This window comes from Meriones unguiculatus, chromosome 1 (assembly GCF_030254825.1).
Source record: "Meriones unguiculatus strain TT.TT164.6M chromosome 1, Bangor_MerUng_6.1, whole genome shotgun sequence".
In the NCBI taxonomy this organism is placed as follows: Eukaryota; Metazoa; Chordata; class Mammalia; order Rodentia; family Muridae; genus Meriones; species Meriones unguiculatus.
In genome coordinates this window covers 26,446,809-26,474,485 of record NC_083349.1, presented here as the reverse complement: position 1 = coordinate 26,474,485, position 27,677 = coordinate 26,446,809, and the positions used below count along the sequence as shown (strand labels likewise).

General features: G+C 45.9%; 1 protein-coding gene across 1 annotated transcript; it reads right to left on the bottom strand.

The window, feature by feature from the left end:
* Positions 1 to 392: 392 nt before the first annotated feature.
* Positions 393 to 26,789, bottom strand: Plaat5 (phospholipase A and acyltransferase 5). The gene is made up of 6 exons (XM_021642308.2): positions 26,482 to 26,789; positions 25,955 to 26,051; positions 24,750 to 24,858; positions 11,204 to 11,312; positions 7,945 to 8,207; positions 393 to 6,359 (listed from the first exon to the last, which is right to left on the bottom strand). The coding sequence occupies exons 1-6, from the start codon at positions 26,627 to 26,629 to the stop codon at positions 6,261 to 6,263; spliced, it is 825 nt and encodes a 274-aa protein (XP_021497983.1). The 5' UTR covers positions 26,630 to 26,789; the 3' UTR covers positions 393 to 6,260.
* Positions 26,790 to 27,677: the final 888 nt, after the last annotated feature.

Genomic DNA, 27,677 nt, shown 5'->3' with positions numbered 1-27,677 from the left:
GATACAAAGTGAATAAAGTGTAATTAATAAAGAAAAAAAAGAGTTTAATTTAAAAAAATAGAAAAAATAAAAATGTATGGAACCAATAAAAAAAAAAAAAGATCCTGGGAAAGGTGGAGGAACAAGGAAAATCATTCGCAAAGATTATGCAAAGTCCCAGAGGAACTTCTACTGACTTCTTACATAAATTAACATCCACTATAAACAGGGAAAAATAGCTTTTGAAAATGCAAATGTAGAGGTAAAAAAGTTCTTAGACTTTTAAAAGCTAGATCAGCACCCACAGGTGAATGAGTTAGAACTACTACTGATATTGACCCTAATGACTATGTAATTGGACAAGCAATGGCCAATAATCCTAGATATCAAAATGTCTATTGTTTTAGCTGTGGGAGATGAAGCCATTTGAAAAAGGATTATAGACAAGGCATTCATAAAGACTTCTCTAGAAGACCTCAGCCTTCCAGGATTTGTAGAAGGTGTGATAAGAGTAGGCATTGGATTAATAAATGCAGATTAGCAAGAGTAATTTGAGATAATTCCTTACTGACAGGAAACTCCCTAAGGAGATAAACAAAATGAGCCAGGCATTTTCTGTCAGCAATCCACAGAGCACCTAGAGAAAACTAAACTAGATATTGGAGACACTATATATTGAAATCATATGTAATATGGCTTGTTTCTGTATTTAAATGAGTAAGAAATGTTAGATCATGATATGTGTGCATTCATAAAAATCTAGTTGTACCTTGGTAAACAGAAAGAGGGATTAAGATTAGCTGAAAGACAACTTGGATTGTAGGGGGAAAGCTCCTGAATTAGATCAACCTGCATACTTTAAAGATGTTTTTACATCAGAATGGAAATCAGGAAATGTGTTACATTGTGGAAGAGACTTTGTCTATATTTCCACAAGTGATGAAGGACTATAGGTTCCATCAAAATTTACAAAGATCTGATCCCAGAGCAGACTGAAAAACTTGATACTGAAATGGACATTTGCTGAAAGACAGATGATCAGGACTGCAATTATGGGTTCAGGATCATGACATCAACAGATTTTCATAAGGATATTCAGACTGTTGAGTTTAAGGACATTCAGACTGTTAAGTTTATGGGATTGATAATTGTTTCTGTTGTAATAATTAAACTGTATACAGTTTTAGCTTAAACAGAAAGGGGGAAGATGTAGAGGAATTTTAATCCAGCAACATGGCTGCTCTGACAAGGGAATATATCCAAAGACCTTCTAGGTCTGTATGATCCAGCTGAAATGCAGATATGCCCTTAGTACACACAGCATTTAATCTAAAAAAAAATGAAGGTAAAGTTACTTTGTAGAAGAAAGCATCCATGTTTAAAAGTAACATCTAATTGAGGGGCAGACAAAGTGATGATTCAGAGAAAATTTTGATAGAATGAGTTAAAGAGAGGATACATCCAACTCTCACAATAATAGAAAAAAAGAGGTGACTTAAAGAGAACAGTGCAGGGAGAGAGGTCAGTTCAGTAGAGAATTCAACAGAGAAGACAGTACAGAAGAGTTGAGTTCACTACAGGGTAACACAGTACAGATAATTCAGTCAGTTCAGTTGAGTTGAGGTCAGTTGGTGGGGAGTCAGTTTGAGAGGCAGTGAACCAGCAATTCAGTTTGTGGTAGTTCAGCTCAGTTCAGTCAGTTCAGTTGAGTGGAGTTTACTTTGGTACAGTTGAGTACAATAGAATTGAGTTCATTCGTGAGCTCATATAGAGACAGTTGGAGCCAGAGAATAAGAAGGATTCAGAAGATTAGAACAAATTGCCAGAGTTAGTTTGAGGCCAAACAGAGCAAGTCAGTGAGGAGGTAAGAGAAGCCAGATTGAATCAGTCAGCTTGGAGAAGAGTTTGAGCCAAAACAGCTGAGTTGAACCAGCCAGCCAGAGTTCAGAAAGAACTAAGATGGTGACCTTATTTAGCAGTAAGCCTCCAAGACAACAATCACATCTGGCAAGTAAAAGGTACTTTTAGACATCTGTTTGAAATCTGAAATAACTGAATTTGTCTGCCCTACATCAGGCAGGACTGGGACCCTGAATGAAAGTGAAATTTGGTTGTGTTTTGTTTTTTTTTTTCCATAAGTTATCTTTTCCACATACTAGTTACTTGGTTTTAAAAGCAATTCTCTTTGGCAGGGTGCAGGGAATCATATGAAAGAAGGAGTTAGTATGACCTGGAGAGGACAGGAGCTCCACAAGGACCAAATATATCTGGGCACAGGAGTCTTTTATGAGACTGTTTCTCCACCAAGGACCATGCAAGAATATAACCTAGAACCTCTGCTCAGATGTAGACCACGGTAGCTCAGTATCCAAGTGGATACCCTAGTAAGGGGAACAGGGACTGTCTCTGACATGAACTCAGTGGCTGGATCTTTGACCTCCCCCCACCCCAAAGGAAGGAGCAGCCTTGCTAGGCCACAGAGGACAACTTTGCAACCAGTCCTGAAGATACTTGATAAACTAGGGTCAGATGAAAGGGGAGGAGGTCCTCCCCTATCAGTGGACATGGAAAGGGGCAAGGAGGAGATGAGGGAGAGAAGGTGGGATTGGGAAGGAATGAGGGAGCAGGATACAGCTGGGATACAAAGTTAATAAACTGTAACTAATATTAAAAAATAAAAAATTTAAAAAAACATTTGAAAGAAGAAATTATTTTCAGATTTGCTTGTAGGGTGACACTGATAACATCAATGGAAGACAGGCAATACTGTGTCCTTCCTGTAAGTCGAAATATTTTTAATAAATGAATTCCCCCAAAACTAAAAACACCTAGAGAATGGTAGTCATAGTGGACAGTGTTGTGTGCTGCCTACCCCAACCCCCACACCCACACCCACACCCACACCCACACCCACACCCACACCACTGAAAGGTTAATTCAGTGTTAATTCAGGCTAAGTTTAGATGATTGAGAGTTCTCAACTAAGTCTTTTCCGGGAAAGTGACTTCATCTTCCTTGGCATTCTACACCAACAAATTTAATATGGAGGGTGGGAGGGACTGGTCCTCTTACCACTTCATGGCAACACCCAGCTCCAGAGCTCCTGGTAGACAACTCAGGTCTTTCCTGTGACTGCCTTACCATTCAGTTTCTCCCTCTGCCAATCCTGCGTTCTCCCCCAGTAAACTTTCTGCCCACACAACTTAGTTTCAATGTCTGTTTCCCAAGGAGCCTGTCCTACAATGGTAGGTACTCCATAATGCTAGAAGAGAACAGAATGATAGAACCCATAAATCCCAGCACACATATTTCTTATGGAATAACAAAAGAAGGGAAATCTGTGAGAAATACTAATGGGTCTTATTAACTGTAAAGTTTCTCTAAGGAACCATAGAACTAATCTGGACAAAATAACAGCTTGGTACATCACAGCCTGTTCTTGCCCTGAAAAATGAGAAGGCAGAGATCTCAATTCAAGATGCTCTGGCCATGTTCTCACCACACAGCTAGGGCCCTCCTATCCACAAAAACCACTAACAGGAAATGTTATTTTTAAAGCTGATGCCATAATGCCCTAATACCAGATACAGTCTTTCAGGATTTGACAGTCACTTAAGTCAGTAAATTCCTCATATTGATTAAGCTATTTTTGCTGGGTTTTCTGAGAAACTCAGAAAGTCCTAGCACAAGTCCAAGTGTGACTTCTAACCATACTTAATGATTGACAGGTCAACAATACAATGGTTTTTTAACACACATTTCTCATTTTCAATGCATGAGTATACACGTGTGTGTTCCATCTGTGGGAGGGTTGTGTACACATGTGTGCATGTGTGTATGAGGGCCAGAGGTCAATCTCAGGTGTTATCCTCAGGAGCCATCCACCTTTGTTGAAGCAGGGTCTCTCACTGACCAGGAGCTTTACTAATTAGTCTAGACTAGAAGGCAGTGAGCTTCAGGGATCCTCCTGTTTCCATCCTCCCAGCACTGGGACTTCACACACCACCACCACCACCACATTCATGATTGTTGTTGTTGTTTACATTAGTTCTTGGGGTTAAACTCATGTGCACAAGGCAAGTACTTTGCTGACTGAGCAGTTCCCCAGCCCGTCTTTCTGCACACTTCTTAATACCATGAATCTGCTGGGCTCCCCGTGTGGATTCTGGGTATACAATCTTCATGCACAAGTCCACTAAAACATGACAGTTTTAAAGCTAAAGGGAGTGTGCTTGTAGAGGCCTGGTGCTCAGGTTCTGCCCGGAAGGAAGTCTCAAAACAGAAAATACCATGAGTTAAGAGACTGAAAGAAGAATTACTGGAAGCCCAGCTGATCTTCCAGGGATCAGGGAGACAGAGATCCAGGTGTGCTGGCTTCCTGCTAGCAGTGATGTGCAGAAATGAGAGCTTGCCTGACTGCAAGCATTCAGGATGGCCATGCAGAGTACATAGGCTGTTGGGCAAGGGCACAGGACATTCCAACAAAAAAATATACCAGACTTGGTCTTGCAAGAAGCTAAATGAGGCATCAAATTTGGGTGATGAGAAAGAGTTGGAGGACAAAAATCAAAGTGCATCATTGGGTGTTTCCTCCCATCAGGAGTAAGGCCCCTGAGCAAGCAGCCTAGAAAGATCTTTAGAACACTTTGAGGGTCCGATCTTGCTGATGCATGCCTTCCACAGCCTCCATATTTTCCAAGCATTTGCAGAGCCATAGGAGAAACCATCTCTAGCTTTTTTGAGTGACTTCAGCTCTCCACAGAGTAAAATCCAGGGAAACAGTTTCAGATCTTCCACCAAAATTACTCCATCATTCATACAGTGGGGATCAGTTGACTTAAAGGTTTTAAATATTTGTCTGAAATCAGTCAGAATGGAAATTTCAATTTTTCTGATAATTATAAAGCATAAGTTATTTTTAGTAGTCTCATTGGCTATGCTTTAAATAAAAAAAATTTTAAACAGCAAAGAGCAAAGTTGATACATGTGATAATCAGGGTCAACTATCAACTTGACAAAATCTAGAATCACCTAAGGAATGGGCCTCTGAGCATAGATGGATGTTGTTCCCTGAGTTCACTGAGGTGGGGGGAGCCACCCTGAATGAGACAGCACCATTTCATGGGCTCGCCCTGAGCTGGATAAAGAAAAGGGACCTGAGCAGCAAGTGTACACCTGTTCACTGCTCTTTTATTCTGGCTGCAGGCATAACATGCCCAGCTCCCTCAAGTTCCCACCACATGGCTTCCTCGCCCTGGAACTGTGAACTTCTTTGAGCTGCTTTAGTCTGAACATTTTATCAAAGCAATAAGAACAGACGCTAGGATGGAAATCAGTTCTGAGAGGTTTGGTCACTGCTGTGGCAAACCTTACCGGGTGGTTCCTCCTCCTTTAGAACTGTTTTGTGGCTAGACCATGGCTTCATTGTGCCTATGTGCTGAGAATATGAGTGAAGATTACAGACTGGTCTGCTTGCAGAGGGCATTCTAGGACAAGAGAGTGTCCAGGGTAGTGCTAAGAGGGCAGCCATGGTTGTTAAAGAGATAATAATGTATAATGTAAAATTGCTTAATTTTAAAATTTTTAAGCATGTATATGTATGTGTGTCTGTGTGTGGATAGCACATGAGTGCTAGTGCCCACAGAGGCTGGAGGACGACACTAGAGTTACAGGCTGTTGTGAGCCACCAACATGGGCACTGGGAATCAAACTCGGGTCCTCTACAAGAGCACCAAGTGCACTTAACCACTGAGCCACCTCTCCAGACAGATTAAGGTACAGCTGGCCCTAATTGGTGAGTGACAGCTTTCCTTGGTGTCCTCTTTACCCCCTACCCCCAGTGACGCAGTGGGTCTGAAAAAAACAGGACTCAGATAAATGAAAGAAGGTAGAGACATCTGAGAACATGAGTAAGAGTTCCTGGGAAGAGTTCTTCATTACTGGAAATGTTCTAAGGAAGTTTCCAGAATGTTTCTGATGGTTTCCCGGCACCACAAAATAAACTTGGCCTAAGAAACAAGCAAAGGATTAAGATTAAATAAATACATGAAAGGGCCCCAACGGTGCCCGGCACATACAAAATTCCCAGCAGATACCAGTTCCCATCTCCCCCGTGCCGAGGGTGTGCGGGTCCACATCAGCTACAGCGGAAGTAACTAGACACATTCCCATTTTCCAGAAACTCATAATCTTCTTCAACGGGGCAGGCAAGGAGGAAGAAGGGAGCTTCTTTGCTCTGCACCTGTCCGTAACTCCTCCTCCTTTCGGAATTCACAGCACCTTCAGGCAGTTATAGGCTTGGGCTTGGGTCTTATGCCATCCATTACTGCGGAGATGACGGCGCCTGCAGCCTTCGCTCCCTCCACCAGGGCGTGCTCCACCTGCAAAGCACAGTGGTACATGGGATAGTGGGTAACCAAGTACAGGCTGGCCCTTCCCTGCTCATGCCCCACACTTCCCCCTCAGGACCCAGCCTGCCTGGAGTCTGCTCCTAGGCAGGAGACGAGCCATCTGCTCTCTCCTACATCTCCCACATCCCTAAAGTTTCCAGAGTCTCAAGCAAAGGGGGCATCTGAAGACAGGCGCCCAAGGCAGGGTAGGCTCCCTTTTCCCCGAGCCATGGAGACTGGCCTTTTTCTTTCCTGGGAGCCATTCAGCATAGAGCCTGCCTCCAGAATACAAGCGATAATCTGCAGCCACTGAACAGAAAGAGATTCCAAGAGCCAGGGAGGAGAACTCACTTGGGCACAACTGCACAGGAATCAGCCTTCACACTTAGCTCGAACCTCATGACTCTGAGCCCATAGGTCTTCAGAGGACCTCTTATCGCACCCTATAGTATGGGGTCTTCATTCACATGCAAATGCTCATGGGGTGGGAGCTCCTTCATACTGGAGCCCGCCAAGCTTCTAGCACAAAGTCTCACAAGACCAAAGCACAGGCAAACAGAGGACACAGAGGAGGAGGAAAAGAAAGTGGACAGAGGAAATGCAGGGCGGAGGGGGGGGCTGGGGAGGATGGGTACTGCTGAGAGGTGAATAATAGAGAGAGATTTGACCCAACTCTGCAGAAAAGATAAAAATCACAGGAGAAGAAAAAAAAAAAAAAAAAAAAAAACAGAAAATGATGTCTCACCTTTAACCTTTAGGGCTATACATATATGTGTGTGTGTGTGTGTGTGTGTGTGTGTGTGTGTGTGTGTTTAAAAAGAGTTGCATGTCTTCTGCTAATGAAGTTTTTTATAAGACCATGTGTTTTACGTTTATCACTGGCCTGCCTGGGACAGGAGGGGGATTACAGGGCCAAATACAGGCTATTTCACATGTGTTGCATTTTTGTCACTGGGCTGCCTCGGGGAGGAGGAGGGTTACAAAGCCAGACATAGGGTGAGCCAGGCAGGTAATATGACGAGAGCTGGGAGTTGGCATATCTATGCCCAGCACAGTGTGATCCAGGCAGCTGGCATGACAAAAGCTGAAAGATGGCACTTCCATGTGCAACCCACAGCACAGAGCCACCAGTTGGCCCAGCAGAGGATCAGGACAGGAATGCCAGCTCGGTGACCTGCTCAATGGCTTAAAGACAGACCAAAAACCTAGATATTTCTACATAAACTTTCTACAGTCTCCAAGTTTAGAAAAGTCTCATAGTAACTCAAATTTTAAGATAATACTAATACATACCCCAGATGTAGCACACAGGCAACTGGTTCTCAGTTCTGACAGCTAAGTGATCTATACTTTGAGCTATATCCCATTCGTAAAGAAAGGGAGGGAAAGTTTCAAAATAAAGCAACCGAAGGGGCTGCTGAGATTCCAGTGGGTGGTGCTCCCAATGGTGTAATACTCCTTCACATTAGCACAGCACAACAAACAGGAAATCGGCATCTGCCAAGCTGACCAGAGACGGCCCGACAAAGCTCAGCGAAGCACGGCGAGGAGGCGCTGCGGGCGCGTGGGAACCCACCTGCTGGCTCCTGGGCACGCCGTATCTGAGGTCATTGACAAAGTGCTCGCAGTTCCCCTCAATCAGGCTGTACTGCACCATCCTGTTGACCATGTTTTTTGTGCGCTGGATGATCTTGTCCACCGGCAGGGGCAGGTACGTCTCGTCCAGCTTGTTGTTGACCTTCCAAGAGCAGCCATGCAGCACATCCTCCAGCCGGCTGTACTTCACGATGGCGCGGTTGCTGAAGACAGAGGTGATGCTGCCCACCTCAAACTCCTCACCTGGGGAGCAAGAGCCAAAAGTCGGAACACCTCAGGGGCTCAGGGGACCAGAACCACTGGCCCTGCCGCAGACCTTCATAAAGCCGCTCCCCGTGAGATTCTCAGTCACACCATCAACTTAAGAGCTTGGCAGAGGAGAGGGGGTTATATCAAATGGAGGATGGAGGACCAACTTTCCAGAAAAAATACTGTTCTTGGGGGACGGGGGTGGAGGTAGGAGGTGCACACATGGGTGGATGGGTGTGCACATGTATGTGGGTGTGCGTGCACGTGTAGAGGTCAGAGGTCAATCTCAATAATCCTCCTCAATCACTTCCATTGCACTTTTTGAGACCTGGTCTCTCGCTGAATCAACAGGTTACTTGTTGGCTAGACAGGCTGGACAGTGGGCTCTGGGAATCCCCTGTCTCTACCATACACAGATTTTTGCATGACTGCTGGGGGTCTAAACTCAGAACCTCATGTTTGTGTGGGAAGCACCTTAGCAACTGAGGCAGGACCCCCTCCCGAGCAATCTTTTGTCCTAAGGTACATGCTCTGTTCACCTCCAGCAGAATCTATTACCAGTAACTTTGGAAACATATTATCCTGTGGCCCTGGACTTGATTGCATCGGTCTGACCCTGTCTTAAAAGCTGAGTCTTGTTTCCTAAACAGATGTCGCTAATCTCCAACCTCTGTGTGTCACCCTGGTAAGGCTCTGTCATGTACATAATAAAGTGGTTCCATAGCGAGCCTTTCTCTCAGCCACTTACAAGGGTATAGTGGAGCTGGTATTTGGAACTCTGGTGCCCACTTCTACCAGCATCCACTTAGAGCTGCTTGGTGCTCATTACTATTCAAATATAGGGCTTTTCATTGAGGTTTACCACCAGGGAGGGGCTCTGCAGCTTCAGGAAAAAGAAACATTTGAAAGCCGCTGCCTTCTCTCACACTCAGTGTTTAGAAGACATGAAAACTCCCAAGAGGGAACCTGTCTGAGGCCACATGGGTGGCCACTAAAAAAACCTAGCTGCAAGAGATGATTTTCAATATTCTCATCAAAAAGAGATGATGGGGCTCGGGGGAGGCTCAGTGGGTAGAGCATTTGCCCCACAAGCATGAAGATAAAGGTCCCCAGCACTTGGGAGGCAGAGACAGGTGGATCTCTGAGTTCAAGACCAGCCTGGCTTACAGAGTGAATCCAGAGTTCTAGGACAGCCGAATCAAAAAGGGGGGAGGGGGCAAAAAATAAAGTTTAGATCCTCAGAAACCATGGAAAATCCAGGCAAGAGTGGCAGCCACCTGTGATCCCAATACCTGAGAAGGAAAGATGAGGATCCTCAGGAAATGAGGATCCCCAGGGTTAGACGGCTATCTAGGGTAGCCAGGATTGGGGGGGCTGTAAGGTTCAGAGAAAGAGTGATCAAGAAAGACACCTGATGTATACGTGAGTGCCTGAAAACACGCATACACCTGGAGACCATGGCATGAACGTACACACACAAAGAAAAAGAAACGATATTAAAGGACATGGCTAGGCTGAGGACCTGTATGTGGTCATTACACGTTGCAAAGCTGAGTTACACCACATCCCACAAATATCTACCATTGTGATACCAGTTAAGGACAGAACTTTTTATTATTTCTTGATGCCAGAGCCACCTGCATGACTGTACGTAGGACGTATGTCTCTTTCCAAGCTGCCCAAGAGAGGAAAAAAAATCCCTTATTTTATTCTTATCTGTTCCAAAGAAAATCTACTGGTTTCACAAAAATTAATTTACCCCAATAGCAGTGTACTTTGCCCCTGCAGTGGCTGTAAAAGGGGAGTGCATCATTGAACCACTAGTATCATGAACAAGCAGAGAGGTGGCAGGCGTTTCTTTTAGAGATGAGCTGGTAGGGAAGGGGATCACTGCTAACCATCTCTTCACTTATACAAATGGGGCATTTCTGGACACAAGCTGCAGAAATGAGACGGAGATGGGCTTTTTCATAGACGCTGGTTTAATGTTTTTACTTATCCTTTGAAGATTTCATATGATATATTTTGGTCATATTCTTTCTCCTTCCTCGGCTCCTCCTAGAACCTCTCCTTACTTTGATTAGGTTCCTAGATGGAAAATGGATACTGAGAAGAGAAGAAAGGGGAAAGGAACCCTCCTCTGCAGGAAGGTCTTAGCAAGATGGGAGATAGAGCCCAAGGGGAAACCCACAGGAATCAAAGCTGCAAATCAAAGACCTTGGCAATGTCCTTTCATGATTCCATTTTGAGCCAGCAAGAGCTGCACAGGACACAAACTTCAAAAGGCATCAGATCATCCCTCTGCCACCTTCCCACCCCACCCCACCTCCAGGCCCAGTCTCTTGAGATGGCCACGATAAACAGTGGTTCTAGACCACATACAATTTTAAGTTGTTTCACATTCCTGTGTAATCTCTATTTTCACCATCTGGTCCTTCATCAAATCTCCACTTTACTTTAATAAGCCCTGAATCCAATCAAAACTGTAAGAAATGAAATAAGGACCAGGAAAATATTTAGGGCCACTATTCTTAAACTATGGGTTATGACCTCTTTGGGGGGGGGTCAAACAACCCTTTCACAGGGGTCACCTAAGACCATCAGAAAACACATTACAATTACATTACAATTCATAACAGCAGCAAAATTACAGTTATGAAGTAGCAACAAAAATAAATTTTATGGTTGTGGGGGGGTTCACCACAACATGAGGGTCACAGCATTAGGAAGATTGAGAACCATGGTGTCTTCAAAAACATGGTGAAGGATGCTAAATGACTGGCATCAGAGCCAAAGGTCGAAGGGGATTTTAGGGACCCTCTAGCCTCCTGTCATACTTGGCACTGGACACCTGGTGCTTACTAATAAACAAAAGTGCAGGGCTGTTTTCTTGCTGAAGGGCAGTGGCTGAGGACCACAGTGGTTGGCTGTCCCTTCTGCCCACTCTGCTACCTTCTAAATCAGTATCTCAACAGTGTATCCACTCTTACTCGGGGGAGCCAGGTGAACCACACAGTCATTTTCCACATAGATGGCCCAGTGTTCATAGCCAACTCGAAAAATCTCAATCAGGTCTCCAGGTCTGGGTACTGATTCACCCTGTGATGGGAAGAAAGCAAGGAAGAGATAAGCCACACACAAGTCCAAGCAAGAGCAGAGCCACAGCTCGGCCTACACATAGATCCCCTTGCTGTGGCCCATCGCTTGGCAAAAAAAAAAAAAAAAATCCAACCTGACCTCTCTTCACCAGAAAACCACAGGATGCCTGAGTCACAGTATTGGGGCTGTGTGTGTTAGTGGTCAGTGTTCTGACTCTCAGCTCTGAATGCACCAACGCATTCCCTGCAGCAAGTGCCTGAACTCCTTCTAGCCCTTCTCCTTGGGAGTGAGCAAATCAAGCTCTCAAAGCAGTGGGTGCTGGAAGAGCAGTGCAAGAGGAAAGAGCCTCGTGCAGTCTTAGGGAGACAGGCAGGGTACCGGTTGCTAACGAGGTGTGTGGACCTTTGCCTTCACCCAGAATCCTCAGCACCAGCCTCAGCACCAGCCTCTTTGCAGTCCTGGCCTGGGGAAGGCCTCTCTGGGGACATGCCTGATGACATGACCAGGGTCCTCTCTCTAACAAGGGCTGAACCTCTCCCAAGTGTGTCCCTCCCTAGGCACTCTCCCTCAGCCCTGGGAGGCCCTACAGCCCCCACACTTTACAGACAAGACTTCTATCACAGTTCCAGAGATCCTAACCCTCCTGCATTTCAGCCTACTGTGTGGGTCCAGGCTCCTGGCTGGACTCAGAATATTGATTCACTGTCTCTCAAAGAGGCCAAGAGGAAAGAGAACGTTCACCTAACAAGGTCTGTATGTGTCTCTGTGTGTATTTGTATGTGATTGTGTATATGTGCAACTGTGTCTGGGTGTCAGTGTGTATGTGTGTGAAGAGGTGTGATGGTGAATGTGTGTGAGTTGCGAGTGTGTGAGTATAGGGGATGGAGCTGGATATGAGTATGTATAGGCGTGGATTGTGAGGACATGAAGCATGTAAAGGTACAGGAGTGGGGGCCAGGTGGGGTTGTGAATTATGAGTGTATATAAGTGTATGTGAGTGTGTAAGAGATGGTATGCGTATGAGAAAGAAAATGTCTGTGTGTCTGTGTGTCTGTGTGTGTTTGGAGAAGAGAATGAGAACACCTTTGAAGAGCAAGCACAACATTACAAATATGAGGCGCATTCACGTCATTAAAAAACATTTACTGTTGGCTGGTGGGATGGCTCAGTGGGTAAAGGCACTTCCCACCAAAGCTTGAGCTCAGTCCCCAGGACTCGCATGGTGAAAGGACAGAACAAACTCCCACAAGTTTGTCCTCCACCCTTTACATATGCACTGTGGCATACATACATACATACATGTGCACATGTACACAAGCACACATGCACACCACATGAGGACACACTGAATAAACTTAGTTTTTAAATAATACAAGCTGGGCATGGTGATGCATGTCTTTAATCCCAGCATTTGGGAGGCAGAGGCTGATGGGTCCCTATGAGTTCAAGGCCAGCCAGCCTGGACTGCACAGTACAGCGATTCTCAACCTTTGGGTCTCCACCCCCTTGAGGTCAAACGGGGGGTCCCTCCAAGACCATCTGAATATCAAATATTTACATCATGATTCATAACAGTATCAAAATTAAAGTGATGAAGTAGCAACAAACAGTATTTTATGGTTGGGGCTCAGCACGACATGAGGCGCTGACACGGTAAGTCCCGGGACAAACGGGAATACCTAGAGAGACCCTACCTCAAAACGCCAAAAAGAAACTAATAAGAAAATATGTGTCGGTCACTTCATCCATGCCAACCATTGCTGTGCCGGTCAGCAGGGATGCAGCTTGGACTGAGACATTCATGGCGGCAGAGGCAGAGCAACGTTAAGAATGTTCACTGTGTGTCTGAGGGGACGTGATGTGAAGGCGTGACACAATCGGGCCGGTTACTGAACATGAGCATGAGAGAGGGAGGGAGAGGTGAGGGAGAGGGGGGCAGCGTAAATGCTCCCGAGTGTGCACATGTAAGCAACCTGCTGAGATTATTCAAATACCTGTGGTTCCATGAGAGCCAAATGCACTCACATGACACACATGTGTCAAAGCTCTCAGCTTCCCCAAGAACTGATTCCCTGCAATCACCAAAATTCCTTAATTTTTTTCCTGTTCCAGCAATGAACTCTTTAACCTAAGATTTCTAATCTAAGCTCTCTCTCAGGGACAGCCGCCCTATCCTCTGAGTGTATCAGGGAGTGATGCTGGGAACAGCTCTGCTCACTGCTGCCCAGCCTTGGAGGTCAAGCCAAGAGAGGTGTGAGCTACCCCACACCCCCATCCATTCTGCACTGCCATTCCTCCTTCCCCAAATGTACACGTTTCTCCACCATTTATTTGCCAGAGCTAGAATTTAAACAGAGGGGCTGGAACGCGGCAGGTAAAAGTGCTCACTGCTCTTGCAGAGGACCTGGGTTTGATTCCCAGCACCCACATCGGGCAGCTCACGACAGCAATTCCAATTCCAGGGGATCTGACACTTCTTCATACATCTTTTCTCCTTTCTTCCCTTTGCCCAGTGCCCTCTCCTGCCCCTGCCAGGCTCGGTCTCTTTCTTCACCTGCTTCCACTTTCCTGTATATGTGTTTCATTGCCTTCATCTCCTCTTAAGATCTCTTCCTGTCCTGTCCCCACCTCTCTCTCTCTCTCTCTCTCTCTCTCTCTCTCTCTCTCTCTCTCACACACACACACACACACACACACACACACACACACACACTTCTAAATCTAGGCTTTACACATGAGAGAAAACATGTGCTCCAGTATTCATCTTTCTAAATCTGGTTTACTTCACTTCTCATAATGATTTTCTGTTGCATCCATTTTCCCTTTTCTGGATTCTGATTCTCCTCCCCAAGTAGGGTTATTGTTTAATGGCCCACACAAACCACTTATGTATCTGATTAAGGTTTCTTCTCCCCCACCACTTGCTTCTACAGCCTGGATTCCGGGATCAGCATGGCCCACCCATGACTGAGGATCAGCCATACCTTAAGCCAGTAAAGCTTTGTCTTTTATGGATGGATTTCTGCATGACTTGGAGGATTCCCTCAAAATTCCAGAAGTGCTTATGTCTGTGTCGATTTCTGCTCTCTGTGCTCACAAGTCCCACTGCTCACCCAGCAGTAACAGACTCACCAGGGCCCCTGGGTCCCTCCCGAATGTGTGTGCCGGCCTTGCGCACACCTTCCGGTGCAGCCTGTGAGATGCGTGGCCTTTCCAAGGTCCTCTTCAGCTCTCACATTATACATCTCTGGCTGGTTGGTTGGGCTATTGCTTATGCTAGTCAGTATTGCAACCTCTGGCCATGCTTCTGTGCCACGGAAATAACTGCTGCCTTCAGTGACATCACTGGGAATGGAATCATCCACCCTGTGCTGCAGATAATCAGCCTCTCTGCAGCCATGGTAAACAGACCCTCCAAGAGAGTCCCATCCACCAAAGGTGCTCTGAAGCACAACAGCCTTCCACTGTTCTGTCAGTGGAATCCATCTTGAACTTGAATATTTCTCGATGTGAGAGCTGGAGAGATGGCTTAGCAGTTAAGAGCACTTACTGCTCTTTCAAAGGTTCAGTTCCCAACATCCACATAGTGGCCTACAACTGTCTATAACTCCAGTACCCTCTTCTGGCATCCCTGGGCATAAAGCACTTACTGCTTTATGGCACACACATGACGCATAGACATACATGCAAACAATCATATACATAAAAAATAAAAATAAATTTTAAAAAATTTGTTCATGGGGCTAGAGAGATGGCTCAGTGGTTAAGAGCATTTCATTCAGGCTGGAGAGATGGCTCAGAGGTTAAGAACACTGTCTGCTCTTCCAAAGGATCTGCATTCAATTCCCAGCACCCACACGGCAGCTCATTACTGTCTATAATTTCAGAGATCTGACATCTTTACATTAATGCACATAAAATAAAACTAAATTATTTTTCTTTTAAAAAAAAAGAACATTTCGTTCTTACAGAGGACCCAGGTTCCTAGAACCCACACAGAGACTCACAACTATCCATAACTCCAATTCCAGGACATGCAGTGCCCTCTTCTGACCTCCTCAAGCATCAGTTACGAACATGGTGACATACGAACAGACAAAACAACCATACACATAAAACATTCTTTTTAATTAATAATAAATACTCTGCAGTGTGTCACATGCTTTCGCTCAGATTTTCAGACTTGAAAGTGCTATCTGGGCAATTCCCCCTAGCTTTATGTTGGCTTTGTGGGAAGAGGATGTGCTGAGACCTTCCTATCTGTTCCACAAAGCCTGCTTACCGGAGGAACGCCTTTTTCTAGGCACACGGCCTGTACCACGCTTCACTGCAGGAACTGGAGCTGAGGGATTCAGAGGTTCACAAGGTTTGTTTAACCCGTCCCAGAACTAGTTAGTTCCCAACAGAACCAGTTCTCCTTTTCTCCTTGAAGGAGAAATGCAATGACAGAGGACTGGCCACTAGAGGGCGGCCCAAGCCAGGTTTCAAAAGCAGACTCCTATTTTAAAAAATGGATTTCAACCTCTCCATCAAATCCCTCCCCTCAGAGCTAAGGGAACCCCTCTGAAACAGAAGGAGGAAAGAATGTAAGAGTCAGAGGGGACAGAGGACAACAGGAGAGCAAGGCCCTCTAAACCAACTGAGCAAAGCTCGTATGAACTCAGAGACAGAAGCAGCAAGCTCAGAGGCAACACGTGTGAATCCATTGGGTCCTCTGCATATATATTATGGTTCCCGGCTTAGGATATTCATGGGACTCTTGAGTGTGTAAATGAGTGGGTCTCTGATTCTTGTGCCTTCTTTTCAGCTCTTTTCCTTCTGTTCATTTGCCTTGTCCAACTTTCAATTTGACAGGGTTTGGGCTTTGTTTTATCTTATTATATTTTGTTATGTTTTGCGGTTATTTCTTAGACACCTGTTCTTTTCTGATGAAAGACAACAATGGAGAGGGTCTGGATGGGAGGGGAGGGGGGAAGGAACTGGGAGTAGAGGAAGGGAAAACTGTAATCAAGACATAGTGTGTGAGAGAGGACTCTATTGTCAATAAGAGGGAAAACTTTTTAAAAGAAAGGATTACATTAAAAATAATTTCAAGATCCAGGACATCCCCTTCAGTCCAATTACAGAGCTGTTGGTTGCCTCCAAGCTATGTATGCCACTGCTTCACCCTTGGGATTTTCATGCCAGGCAGGTCATTGTGGCTCACAGGCAGCTGGGTAAGACTGTTGGTGGTTTCCCTCATTTAAAAGCTTGCACAGTACCTTCCATTACCCTAAACAGTGATCCTCTTCTCGGAGGAGGCTTTCAAGTCATATCTTGAATGAAACCCTACAACTGCCACTTTGCTAAGCCAGCATAATCACTAAGCACATTTTAAATATAAATATAATTATACCCACAAATAAGTGTTCTCATCCCTCATCAAGGAAATACCTCTTTCCATCAGAATTAGACCATTACAGAAAATCACAGCTGCTCAAACTGTAGCAGTGTAAAGCCCAGTCCCAACAGACACAGCGGCAATACAAGTTCTGCACCTGATGTTCAGAATCATAAAATCTCACCAACATGGCTGCTTAAGTATGACCTGAACAAGGAGGGCACCAACAGACAAATGAATGAGGACAGAGGAGAGCCCAGGAGACTTCAGCCCAGACAGACAGCTACAGGCAAGTCAGGAATGCTGAGATAAGGAGAAATAGTCTTCCCCAAGGAAGAGCACCCTGACTCATTATCCAATCCCAAATATTCAGCCCTGATAACATATACATACAAGCAATATTGTACAGGCTAAGCAGGTTGTATTTGTATATTTAGGAATGAATATATATTATGTTATTATAATATAATATAATATAATATATACATATATATATATAAAACAAAGAAAAAGAGGCCATGGGGGGAAATGATGTAATTATATTATAATCTCAAAAATAAAAAATATAATACACACACACAAGGGTTTCATTTTCCTTGGTTATAGGACCAAAAATAAAAATATATAGCTATAACTCCTCCCTGAAGCCCAGGAGAGAGTACTATATAGAGAATGAGAGCTAAGGACTGTGAAAATAGCATATAAGAGATGGTCCAGAGTCATGGGGGGTGGGACAGGGCAGAGAGCTACAAAGAGCAAGCCAAGAGCAGAGGGAACTCTTTGCAAAAGAATAAGTGATAAATTAATAAGATTCTCTTTGAGACTCAATATTGACAGGACCATTTTCACCCAGGTGCCTTTGTCCTGATGAATGGCAAAGTGACTGGACAACAGTATTTTTTTTTTTTTTTTTTTTACTTCTTATGTATATGTGCACCTACTGGACTGTAGTGCACCATGTGTGTGCGGTACCTGCAGAGGCCAGAAGAGGGAGCTAGGTCTCCTAGAACTGGAGTTACAGGCAGTTATAAGTCAACTGGTATGGGTTCTAGGAACCGAACCTGGGTCCTCTACAAGAGCAGCAAGTGCCCTTAACCAGCAATCCATCTTTCCAGCCCCAACAACAGAATTTTTGAATGTTTTTTAAAAGTCAACACAAATTCAAAACTTTCATATACTGCTGCAGGTGAGGAATTGCTTTCAGTTCTATACAGGTTGTTGATACAAGGGTTTTTTGTTTTTCTCTTTGCTCATAAATAAGAGGAGAACTTAGTGGATGTAATGTACTCGAGAGGACAGACAAACACTAAGCTGAGGCCCTTTCCATTCTTCTATACTTAGACATACGGAAGACTTTGAGCCCATTTTCATTGATACTGCAGCCTAAAGGCCATTAATAATCTAATCTAAGTCTTGACACTGGACAGGAAGAGGAAAGAAGAGGAGGAGGAGGAAGAGTAGGGGGAGGTAGAGGATGGGGGAGGGAGAGAAGATGGAAAGGAAAGGGGAAAGTAGGGAGCAATAAAAGGAGAAAGGGAAGAGGCTATTGCTGGCACCGGTGGATGGAGAAGGAGAACATGTATAAAGACAGCCATAGAAAGTCAATGTAATCAGCCTCCGCTTTCCTAGCTCTGACCAGGGTGGGAAGGCTGCCCACAGCGGTATGGGGTAGCTAAGCTACTGTGTCACCTCTGGACAAACCGCTAACTCTGTGTCGCTGCACCCAAGCAGAGAGACCTGAGGACCTGAGTCTTGCCCCGTGACACAACCCACCATCCAGACTATCGATCCATTAGGTGTCATGGATGTTCTTTCTAGGAACCTACTGCCCTACCAACAAAACCACCACTCACTTCTGGGCAACCAGGCCGTTTCCTTCCCACAGATGGCACAACACCATGGCCGCAGGCAGTAAGGATCCCGATTGGCTTTCCTGGAACAGATACCTGGATGACAACCGCACAGTGCTCACTGACCAAGGCTACACCAGAAGATGAGCTAATGAAATCCCACTCCAAACCTCAAGGACGTTGAACAAGCCTTGTGGCCCAGGAAACACAGTCAGAAAGGAGAAGAGAAACCCTGAGAGCTTTAAGGCCCTGTCTTGGGGAGCCGGAGAGATGGCTTAGTGGTTTCGAGCATTCCCCACTAATCCAGAGGACCCAGGTTCAGTTCGCACCATTCAATGGCGGCTCACAGCTACCTATAACTGCAGCTCAGGGTATCCAGCGCAGTCTTTGGGCCTCCGCAGGCACTGCATGGGCATGGCGCACATATATACGTGCAGATAAAGCCCCTATGCTCATTAAACAAGTTTTCCTGAGTTCTGGGGAGATGTTTTCATTTGGGACTTTGTCACTGGACAGTCCAGTAAAGTGGAGAGTGAAGTCTCACACAGACTTGGGAGTCATTTGGAGTTATGCTCAATCCAGGGTCCCATTGCTCCCTCTCCTAACTCTCTCACTCCCCGGCTTTTTGTGAACAGCAGGAACTTATACCTACCCTCCCAAGTGGCCTCCAACCCCAACCAACGCCCCAGTGTTCAATTTCTCGGTACCTTACCCTGACTCTTTCTCTGATTCTGTCCTGCTCTGGAATACACTGTCATTTCAGACACCTTCAGCCATCTGCTGCTTATTTTGTTTGCATAGGCTGGCAACCCAGTTCTGGCGCTTCTCCCAGAAACAGGCAACCAAAGAGAAAACCCAGTCTTCTGTAGCATGCCCAGATTCTAAAGGCATCATAAATCAAGTGAGCATAGAACAAGGAAGTGGGTGGAAAGTCTGTTCCTGCCTTGGACAGGTGGCAGGTGGCAAGAGCAGGCCAGCAAAGTAAGAGTGTCACTTTTAACTCTAAGAGAACCAAATCCAAGGCCCCTAGTCCGTTTTTTCCAAAGCATACTGACTCTTTAACCAGTAAGTGATATCAGAGTAGTGTTTGGGTGCTGGGAGAGAAAAATCACTACTTAGGAACATGAAAGGAAGCTTCCAAAAGAGAGATGCAGAGAGATGAGGGAGGGAGAGAGGGGTGGGAGCTTCACCTGTGTTAAAGAGTCTACAAGGCAAATGAGGAAACTTCATGGTTGTAGAGGATTAAAATGCTGTAAACCAGAGCCAAACAACCCTGGGATATTTTTAGTCCCTCTGAAAGTCAGACCTGTGTCTGACCTGACATTCTTGTGACTATCAAAACCTTACAATGTATTCTTTACAGAACAGTAGCTTTCACCGGTCCAAGTGCCGAGACTGTCGGCAGACAGCATCTGAAACCTCTAGCGGAATGTCCCCAGCTTTGTTGTAACCGCTTGCCCACAGGCCCCACCACTGTATACGGTAAAATTATTCTTTCCTTTGTTCTGCCACTGATGTCATGTAAGCGCTTCCACTGAGGACACAGTTTTAGGGGAACCTGACTCTGTGTCCCTGGGCTAGGTTCTCACATACTTGACTACAGAATACACTCTTAATCCCTCTGAGGCAAGACCCATGTCTCTTGTCCTCACTCTGTCTTCTGCAGTTTCAATTATCTACAATCATCCACTGTGGTCCAAAATTATTAAGTGAAAAATGCTAAATCTTGTATTTCTTGCCATTGTGACGAGTGTGATGAACTCTTGTACCTTCTTGTCCTATCCCACCTGGAACGCAAGTCTCCCTTGCTCACATATCCACGCCGTGTGTACTGCTTGCCTATTGGTAATAACAAACAGGAACCACTACAGAGCGACTGGCAGGTACAGAGTCCTTGAAACAAGACATACACACACATATACAATACACATATGCACAAAAAGAGCCCAGCACTGCCCAGCTCCTATGAGGAGTCCTCCTTGGCTCTTACCTAAAAGCAGGCATGAAAAAGTTTTGCAATCTCACTGACAGAGTGATACAGTAGTTGGTGATCATCAAGCTAATCTGGATCACATGGTCAGTCAGGAGTCTTACAAGATGCAGGTTGAGATCTCAAAGGCAAGAAGAACACTATGGACCTATCTGGAAGATGACCCCCGCAGGTGGGTAAAGGTGAAGGCTTTTCTCCTACAGAAGATGGAAGGTGAGAAGCCAGAGACAAGGCAGTGGGCAGACAAGGCCCAAGGAATGGATAATAAAAAAAGGCAAGAGGCTCAGAAAGGACCTTTCCCAGCAGGAAAGACAACAGCACACATGTAAGCCTGGTGGTGAGGCTCTGGCAGAGAGATCAAGGCAGCAGAGAGAGTTGATCACCAGCAATGTTTTCACGGAAATGACGGCAGGAAGGTTCAAGATCAAAACCGCCTTAAGGAAGGGTGGGGCCTTGCGGCTTTTCAACTGCACCTTCATTTCAGCTTGCATTCCCTTCAGTATGTTTCTCTCTCTTCTGAGTCAGGGTTTTAGCTCCTGAGTTGCCTTTGTCTCATTCAGCTGTATGTTTGTTTTCCTGGGCATCACTCCGGAGTTTCTTTCTGTGTTCTTCAAGTTCATTGAGGGGCTTTAAACTTCTTGAATTCTCTGATCATGCTCGTGGTTGTTCTTTTACATTTTGTGCTGTAGGGTTCACCTCAGGAATTCTCATGGAAGAACATTTCTACAGGACTAGAGGATTTGGACAGGGGTAGGGTATTGCCTTCGCCTTTTGTGCTGTTTGTTATGTGGCCTGGACATGTGAGCTTCTTTTGCTGTATGTCTGATGTGAGATCTAGCCCGCCTCTTTTAGGTGGAAGCTTGGTGATTTCAGATCAGGCATGAGTGAGTCAATCCTTCAGACACCCAGGGCTGAGTTTTGATTGGATGGATAGGAGATTCCAATTCGGTAGTAACCAAGAAAGCTTTTGGCTGGGGCAGTTTGAGCTAGTATACTTGCAATGTGCACTAATCAAACTAGGCCTAGGAGTGTGGAGACAGTGTGGAAGGTTCTGGGAAGCTCACTAGACTGGGCCAGTGCCCAGACTGTACCTAGTAATAAGACTTGAGACAGAGGAATGAGGAGGGGCCTGTCTCATGGGGAGAGCTGTGTATTCACACTTGTCTGCTCAAGCTGACATGACTGAACTCCGCTGACTGGATGCCTCTAGCAGCATATGTTAACCTGCTCAGCGTCCTCCAGACTGTCAGGCAAGACAAGCGTCATTCTGATGCCCCTTCTTTTAGCTATGGCAGCCACTACCTCACTGTGCCCATATGACTTTCCCTATGTGTGCTCCCATGAAGAATGGGGGTGAGGATAAAGAGAAGGAGGGCTCCCTGGGGCTTCTTCTCACAGACACCAATCATGGCAGCTCAGGGCCTTACCCCATGACCTCATTTAACGGTAACTATTCCCTTATTCCAAAAACAACCACTGAGGGTTAGGACTTCGACATGTGAATTTTGGAGGGGATACATATATCTATAAGAGCATAACTATTATGGGTTTACAAGAGCAGGGAGCAGTAGTCCTGGCAATCCATGGCAAAGGTCCTGCAGAAGCAAAAGCTTAGGTTCACTGGTGGTAGACAATCATGAGGAATCTACAGTTGTAACATGCACAGAGTGAGCAGGGGATGACCATAGAACAGATATATGGAGAGAGAAAATGGAAGGAAAAGAGAATGGGGGTGGGGTAGAGGCGGGACTGTATCTGTGTCCAGCAAACATCAAGACCTCAGTTCAGGAAAAGAGCTGGATCTCGCTCCACCAGCAGCCATCAGTCAGGGATGTAGATGGTCCTACACGCATGCACATACCAGCAGTACTAACTGGATTCAGTGCATTTATTTAAAAAAAAAAATCATGAGCATGGGTATTGCCAAAAGACATTGTATACATGTATTAAATTCTCAAAGAACAGAAATACGTTTCTTAAAAGAAAAAATAAAGAAGCCGGTGTTCCTCACAGATTGGAGACCAAGATGCATTCTCTCTCGGCTTTCATTCACTCCTGCTGTGTAAAGCAGTAGGTGAGTTAGCTTAGTAAAAGCAGCCCAGCTCAGATTTAAATGATGGATGGCCTGGGAAAAGATGGGGGCTCTGGGAACAGAGCTTCACAATGGCTGGGGGTGGGGGCAGGGGGTTGAATGACACTGGGGACAGGTGGACAAGCATTCCATAAAGATACCTACAGAGACGCAGACTCAGTCAGGCTCAGATGAAGACAGGGCTTGAAGTGATAGGCCACAGTAAGTCTTTCCATAATCCTCTAAACATAGAAACCTGAGTCAGACTATTACAAACATCATACAAGGCCTGTGTGGAAAACTGAGAGCCAGCCACACAGCTTATCCAGTGGTTACATACATTTACAGTTTCTTCCTGTTCTGTTAAGGGGCATGGGAGACATTGAGGGCAAGAACAAGGCCACCCTTTTGGACTCTGCTGGGAAAAGCCCTGCAGGGAATGCCCTGCCACAATGCTCCCCACCTAGCTTTCCTCTGCTTTGACCCCAGTTTTGATGGTTATATGGAATTACAAGGTCCTGACATTGTGTCACCACAGGAAATTCTGGAGCTCACCTTTCAAAGCACAAGTCTTTGCAATTGTTTCAGAGGAACCTTTAGTGTTCTAAGCAATTGGCCACCTGCAGCTGCAGAGGCAGCAATAACTATCTGCCCCTATTACTGAAAAACAAATCTGCCTTCTTAAGGGCTCAACTGAGTGTTTGCATTGTGCAATATGAAGGACTTATGAATATTCATAATTACTGCCAACTGGTTCTGTTCTCTTCTCATGTAAATCAGTCCTTGGAAGCATCATTTGAACCGATCTCCAACTCAGGCAGAAATGTTCGCAGTGGCCTGTGAAAGAGTCTTTAAGAAGAGCCTGCGGTTCTCTTTGGTTGTAGCACAAGAGACATTGATCCCATGAAAACGTTAGTACGGATGACATCTCTATAACCCTAAGCAATTGATATACAGACTCAATGAACACTTGTATGTTATCTAGTAAGAAAGTAAAACCCATGTCTGTTGGGATTGGTCTTCTCCAAAAAGAGCTCATTTAAAGGAACAGGGTGGGAAGGTCATAGTGAAAGCCAGTGCTAACTGTTACGGCTGAGGTCTCCAGCAGACCCTGACCACCTCACTAAAACCACTGCTGGAGGACCAGAAAGATGGCTCTGGGGAAGGGAGGCAGGCATTAACGGGGCACTGCAACCCAGTCTGGCAAGCTGTTTGATCCTAAAATCTACATGGTAGAAGGAGATCAACTTCTTCAAGTTGTCCTCTGGCCCCGACACATTAAAAAAAAAAGCCTCAATTGTTGCCTCAATTGTGGCAAAGGTCTCGAAATTTTTTTTTCTTATGAGCACCCAAAATTGTCAAAACTCTATACACATATTTTAGAGAGCACAGACACACCCCCCATTTGTCTCTCTCTCTCTCCTTCACACAGGCACACACACACACACACACACACACACACCAGACCACTCCTCCCTGCAGCTCTCTCTTTCTGAGACAGAGAACTGATAAGAAAGTATGTTGTTTCATGTCCATATAGGCCTCCACCAACCCCACCCCCACCTGCAGGATAAACTCACAGTCCTACCTGATGCCTATCACCATACCCTTTGGTACAGTGACGTGGCCAGAATAGATCATGTGATATGAAGCTTGCCCACACACACATGCACACACCTCCAAAACCTGTAAGAGTCAGAAACCCCTTTGTTCTCAGGATGTGAAGGGCGAGTGCTCTCTCCCTCCAAGGCCCTGCCATGCGGCTGTTCAGAGACACTATGCCTCTTGCTCTCCTGCTCTCCTACTCCAAGGCCTGCTGCTGCCCCTCCCCCGTGTTGTGACCTTTATTATTATTCTCCTAATAAAGGTCTTCTGAGGGGTAATCTCATGTCAGCTTTTTCCCAGGAACCTGTCATTTTTTTTCCTCTTTTCTTTTCAGCTCTAACAAGAGCAAAAAGTGTCTAATTGCAAATTTTAAACATCCAGAATTTAAATATGTGCTAAATATGCCTCAGGAAAGCTGCTTGAAAAACACATAAGCAATATCTCAAATTAGTGCAGATATTAGACACATAGTAAAATACAATACAGTGCACAATCACCAAGAGACTAAGACACTTGTTCTATAAAGTCTTGGGGTACGCACCTCAGCGGCTTGAATTTTTAGTGTTTCTTGGATCTCCGACTTAGATGTTGGAATCAGCTCTGTTCCCTTCTCGCTGGATGTGATCTCCACCTTAGTTACCAGTTTCTGTCTATAAACGGTTTGCAATCACATTGTTAAACATCATGGAAAAGTCTGTGTGATGGATCACTTCGAATCTGTTCTTTTAAGATACCTCTCAGTTTTGTCATTGAAAGAGACCTCCCACACACACCTGACTCCTTGAAATCATTCGCTTTCGTGCAATACAATGGCTGCTTGCTGGTTTTCTCCAGTTGTTTAAAACTGAGTGTGAGAGCCATCCCATTCAAAATGGAGTCCCTGGTCTCAAATCCAGACAAAAGACAGCCAGAGCAAGGGCTGCTGACAAGAGCTGCTGACAAGAGCTACCTCTGGAAATTCTACAAAGCCATAACTTCCCACAAAGATCATGACAGCCTGCCACAAAGATCACTTCAGGGAGACACCTGCTCAGTGACAGCTCAACTTGGATAGCCACACCCAACTTCTTGCTGGTCCCTGAATGTCCCATCATTTATTAAACCTGTGGCCAAAAGTGATCTGTTCACAGCAGTTTCCATTCTCCACGTTTCAATTCTAAATGCTCCTCCCCATTCCTACCCCCCTGTAACACACTGTGCGTTTCCACAAGGCGTACCCACTGCACTGCACTTTGAACTTATTCCCGAATAAACTATTTTATTCATTCTCCCCTCCCGCTCTGATCGAGCTTTCTGATTTTTTTAACTTGCCCATTATTCTCTTCAAATGCCTTTTCCAGTGATACTTGCACAGTAATTTTAAAAGGCGGGAAGACAGTACGTAAGAGATTATAATAAAACGCAAAAAGCTTCCCACCTCTTCTTCCTTCCCCAACCTAATGTCCAGGCACAAGCCTCCTGAATTTTCCTTTGGTTTGTGCTACAAACCCACTAAACTTTCATGAGTCTGGAGAGTGGCCTTGTGCTTCAACAGGACATGCCGACAGCTACCAGGTCTGCAGCCTAGCTCAATCTTACCCAGCAGGCTCTACTTGACTGGTTTGCTGTTGGCTGACTGAAACAGAAACCACCTGAAGGAGGTGGGTTCGGAGATGGGGAGGATGTCTGTTCTGCAGAACGTAGCATCTAAGTCAGATCTTCAAAAAGGCTCTGGCACCCATAGCCCCAGTCCTCATAGAATCTTACCTCCACAGAACGCTTCGGGCCTGTTCAAACAGGGAACGGCCTTTCTTGAATTGCTTCGGCAAGTGTTTGACCGCCAGCGCTTGAGACTTCGCTGACTCTAATTCAGGAGGGAAGAGGTGTGATTTACTACACAAGTGCCTTCTGTGGGGGGAAGGAGTGAACCCCATGAAGGACCATCTCAAGCCAAAAGCGGGCAGCGTGCTCTGGTTTAGAATGGTGTCTGAAGCCAGGTGTGGTGGTCTCTAATCCCAGCCCTTTGCAGGCAGAGAGGCGGGCGGGTCTCTGTGAGTGCTAGGCCAGCCTGATCTATGTATCGAGTTCCAGGCCAGCCAGGGCTACTTAGCAAGATCCTATCTCCAAAAAATACAGTAAATAAATAAGAATTAGAACTGTGTCAGCTCCTGCTTAGCTCTCTATAAAATTAGGATGGGCGCTTGTCTAGATGCAAGCAACCGCCAAGCCATTTATGGGAGGGGGCGACTCTAGAACAATAAGAACCACCCAAAAAGCCCTCCAGAGAGGCAGACCTGGCTGGGGCACAGTGGACTGTGCAGTTTTAGGTTGGGTGTCACTCGGCCCGGTACTGACGACCTTCAAGGTGCGCTTGGGGCGCAGGCCTGGGATCCTCAAGTGGCGGATCCCATGCTTGCGGCTGGCTGCCGGGCTCAGGCCCATCCCGCTACGGCCAGCAGAGACGATGCGCCTGGAGAGGTCGGAGATGGCAGCGGCCCAAGGTCTGGAGAGCCCAGGGATCCTGGGCGCCCGAGCAGACCGTGCAAGAACCAGGGAGGTGGGGAGAGGGAATGAGCGAGGTGGGACAGCGACGCCAGGGAGCGCGCTTCAAACGGCAGCGAGGGCGCGTGGGGCGGAACGGGCGGAATGGGGGCACGCGGGGAAGGGGGTGGGGTGCGGGCCGCTGCTCCCGTGCAGTAAGCTTATCCGTGGACACCGGCGAGGAGGAAGGCGCCACGGTAACTCAGAGGAAAGGCAGGTGCTCCACGCAAGAGGTAGGCCATTCCTGAGTCACGCAAAGTCCCAAAGTCTCAGAGACACCACCTGAGGCCGCTGGAGAATTTCAGATTTACTAACCAGCCCCTCCAAGGGCTTTGAGACCAGATTATACAGCCTGAGAAGCACTCAGTGAGATCCAGGCAAGCCTGTGCTAGAGTGAGACACAAAAGCTAAATATAGGCGCTGAAGTGATGGCTAGGGTTAAAAGCACCTGTTGCTCCTGCAGAGAACCTGTGTTCTGCTCCCAGCAAGCACCAGGCGGCTCACAGTGGTCTTTAACTGCAGTTCCAGAGAATCTGGCGCCCTCTTCTGGCCTCCGCCAGCACGGAGCATGCACATGGCGCCCAGACATACGTGCAGAAAACGCACATACACATCAAATAAATCCTTTTAAAATTAAAGCTAAATAAAGATATAATGTAATAAGCAAACGTGGAACCTCAGAACTATAACACGCCCAGGACACAAGCTCCACCTGTGGTCCCTGCTTTCCACCTTTCCCCCCCTCCATCCTGAGGGTTGCATCTAAGGGGTCCCTGCTCTTTGTTGTTTGCTTGGTTTTTTACCTTGAGACCTTGCTCCGCTGAGCAGGCAGGCCTTGAACTCCCGGGCCCAAACGATTCTCTTTTTTAAGCCTCAGCTAGAGCTACATACAGTGACTCCACCCTTCCAGCCTTGCACTCCACAAAGTCACGTGATATTTTCATACACG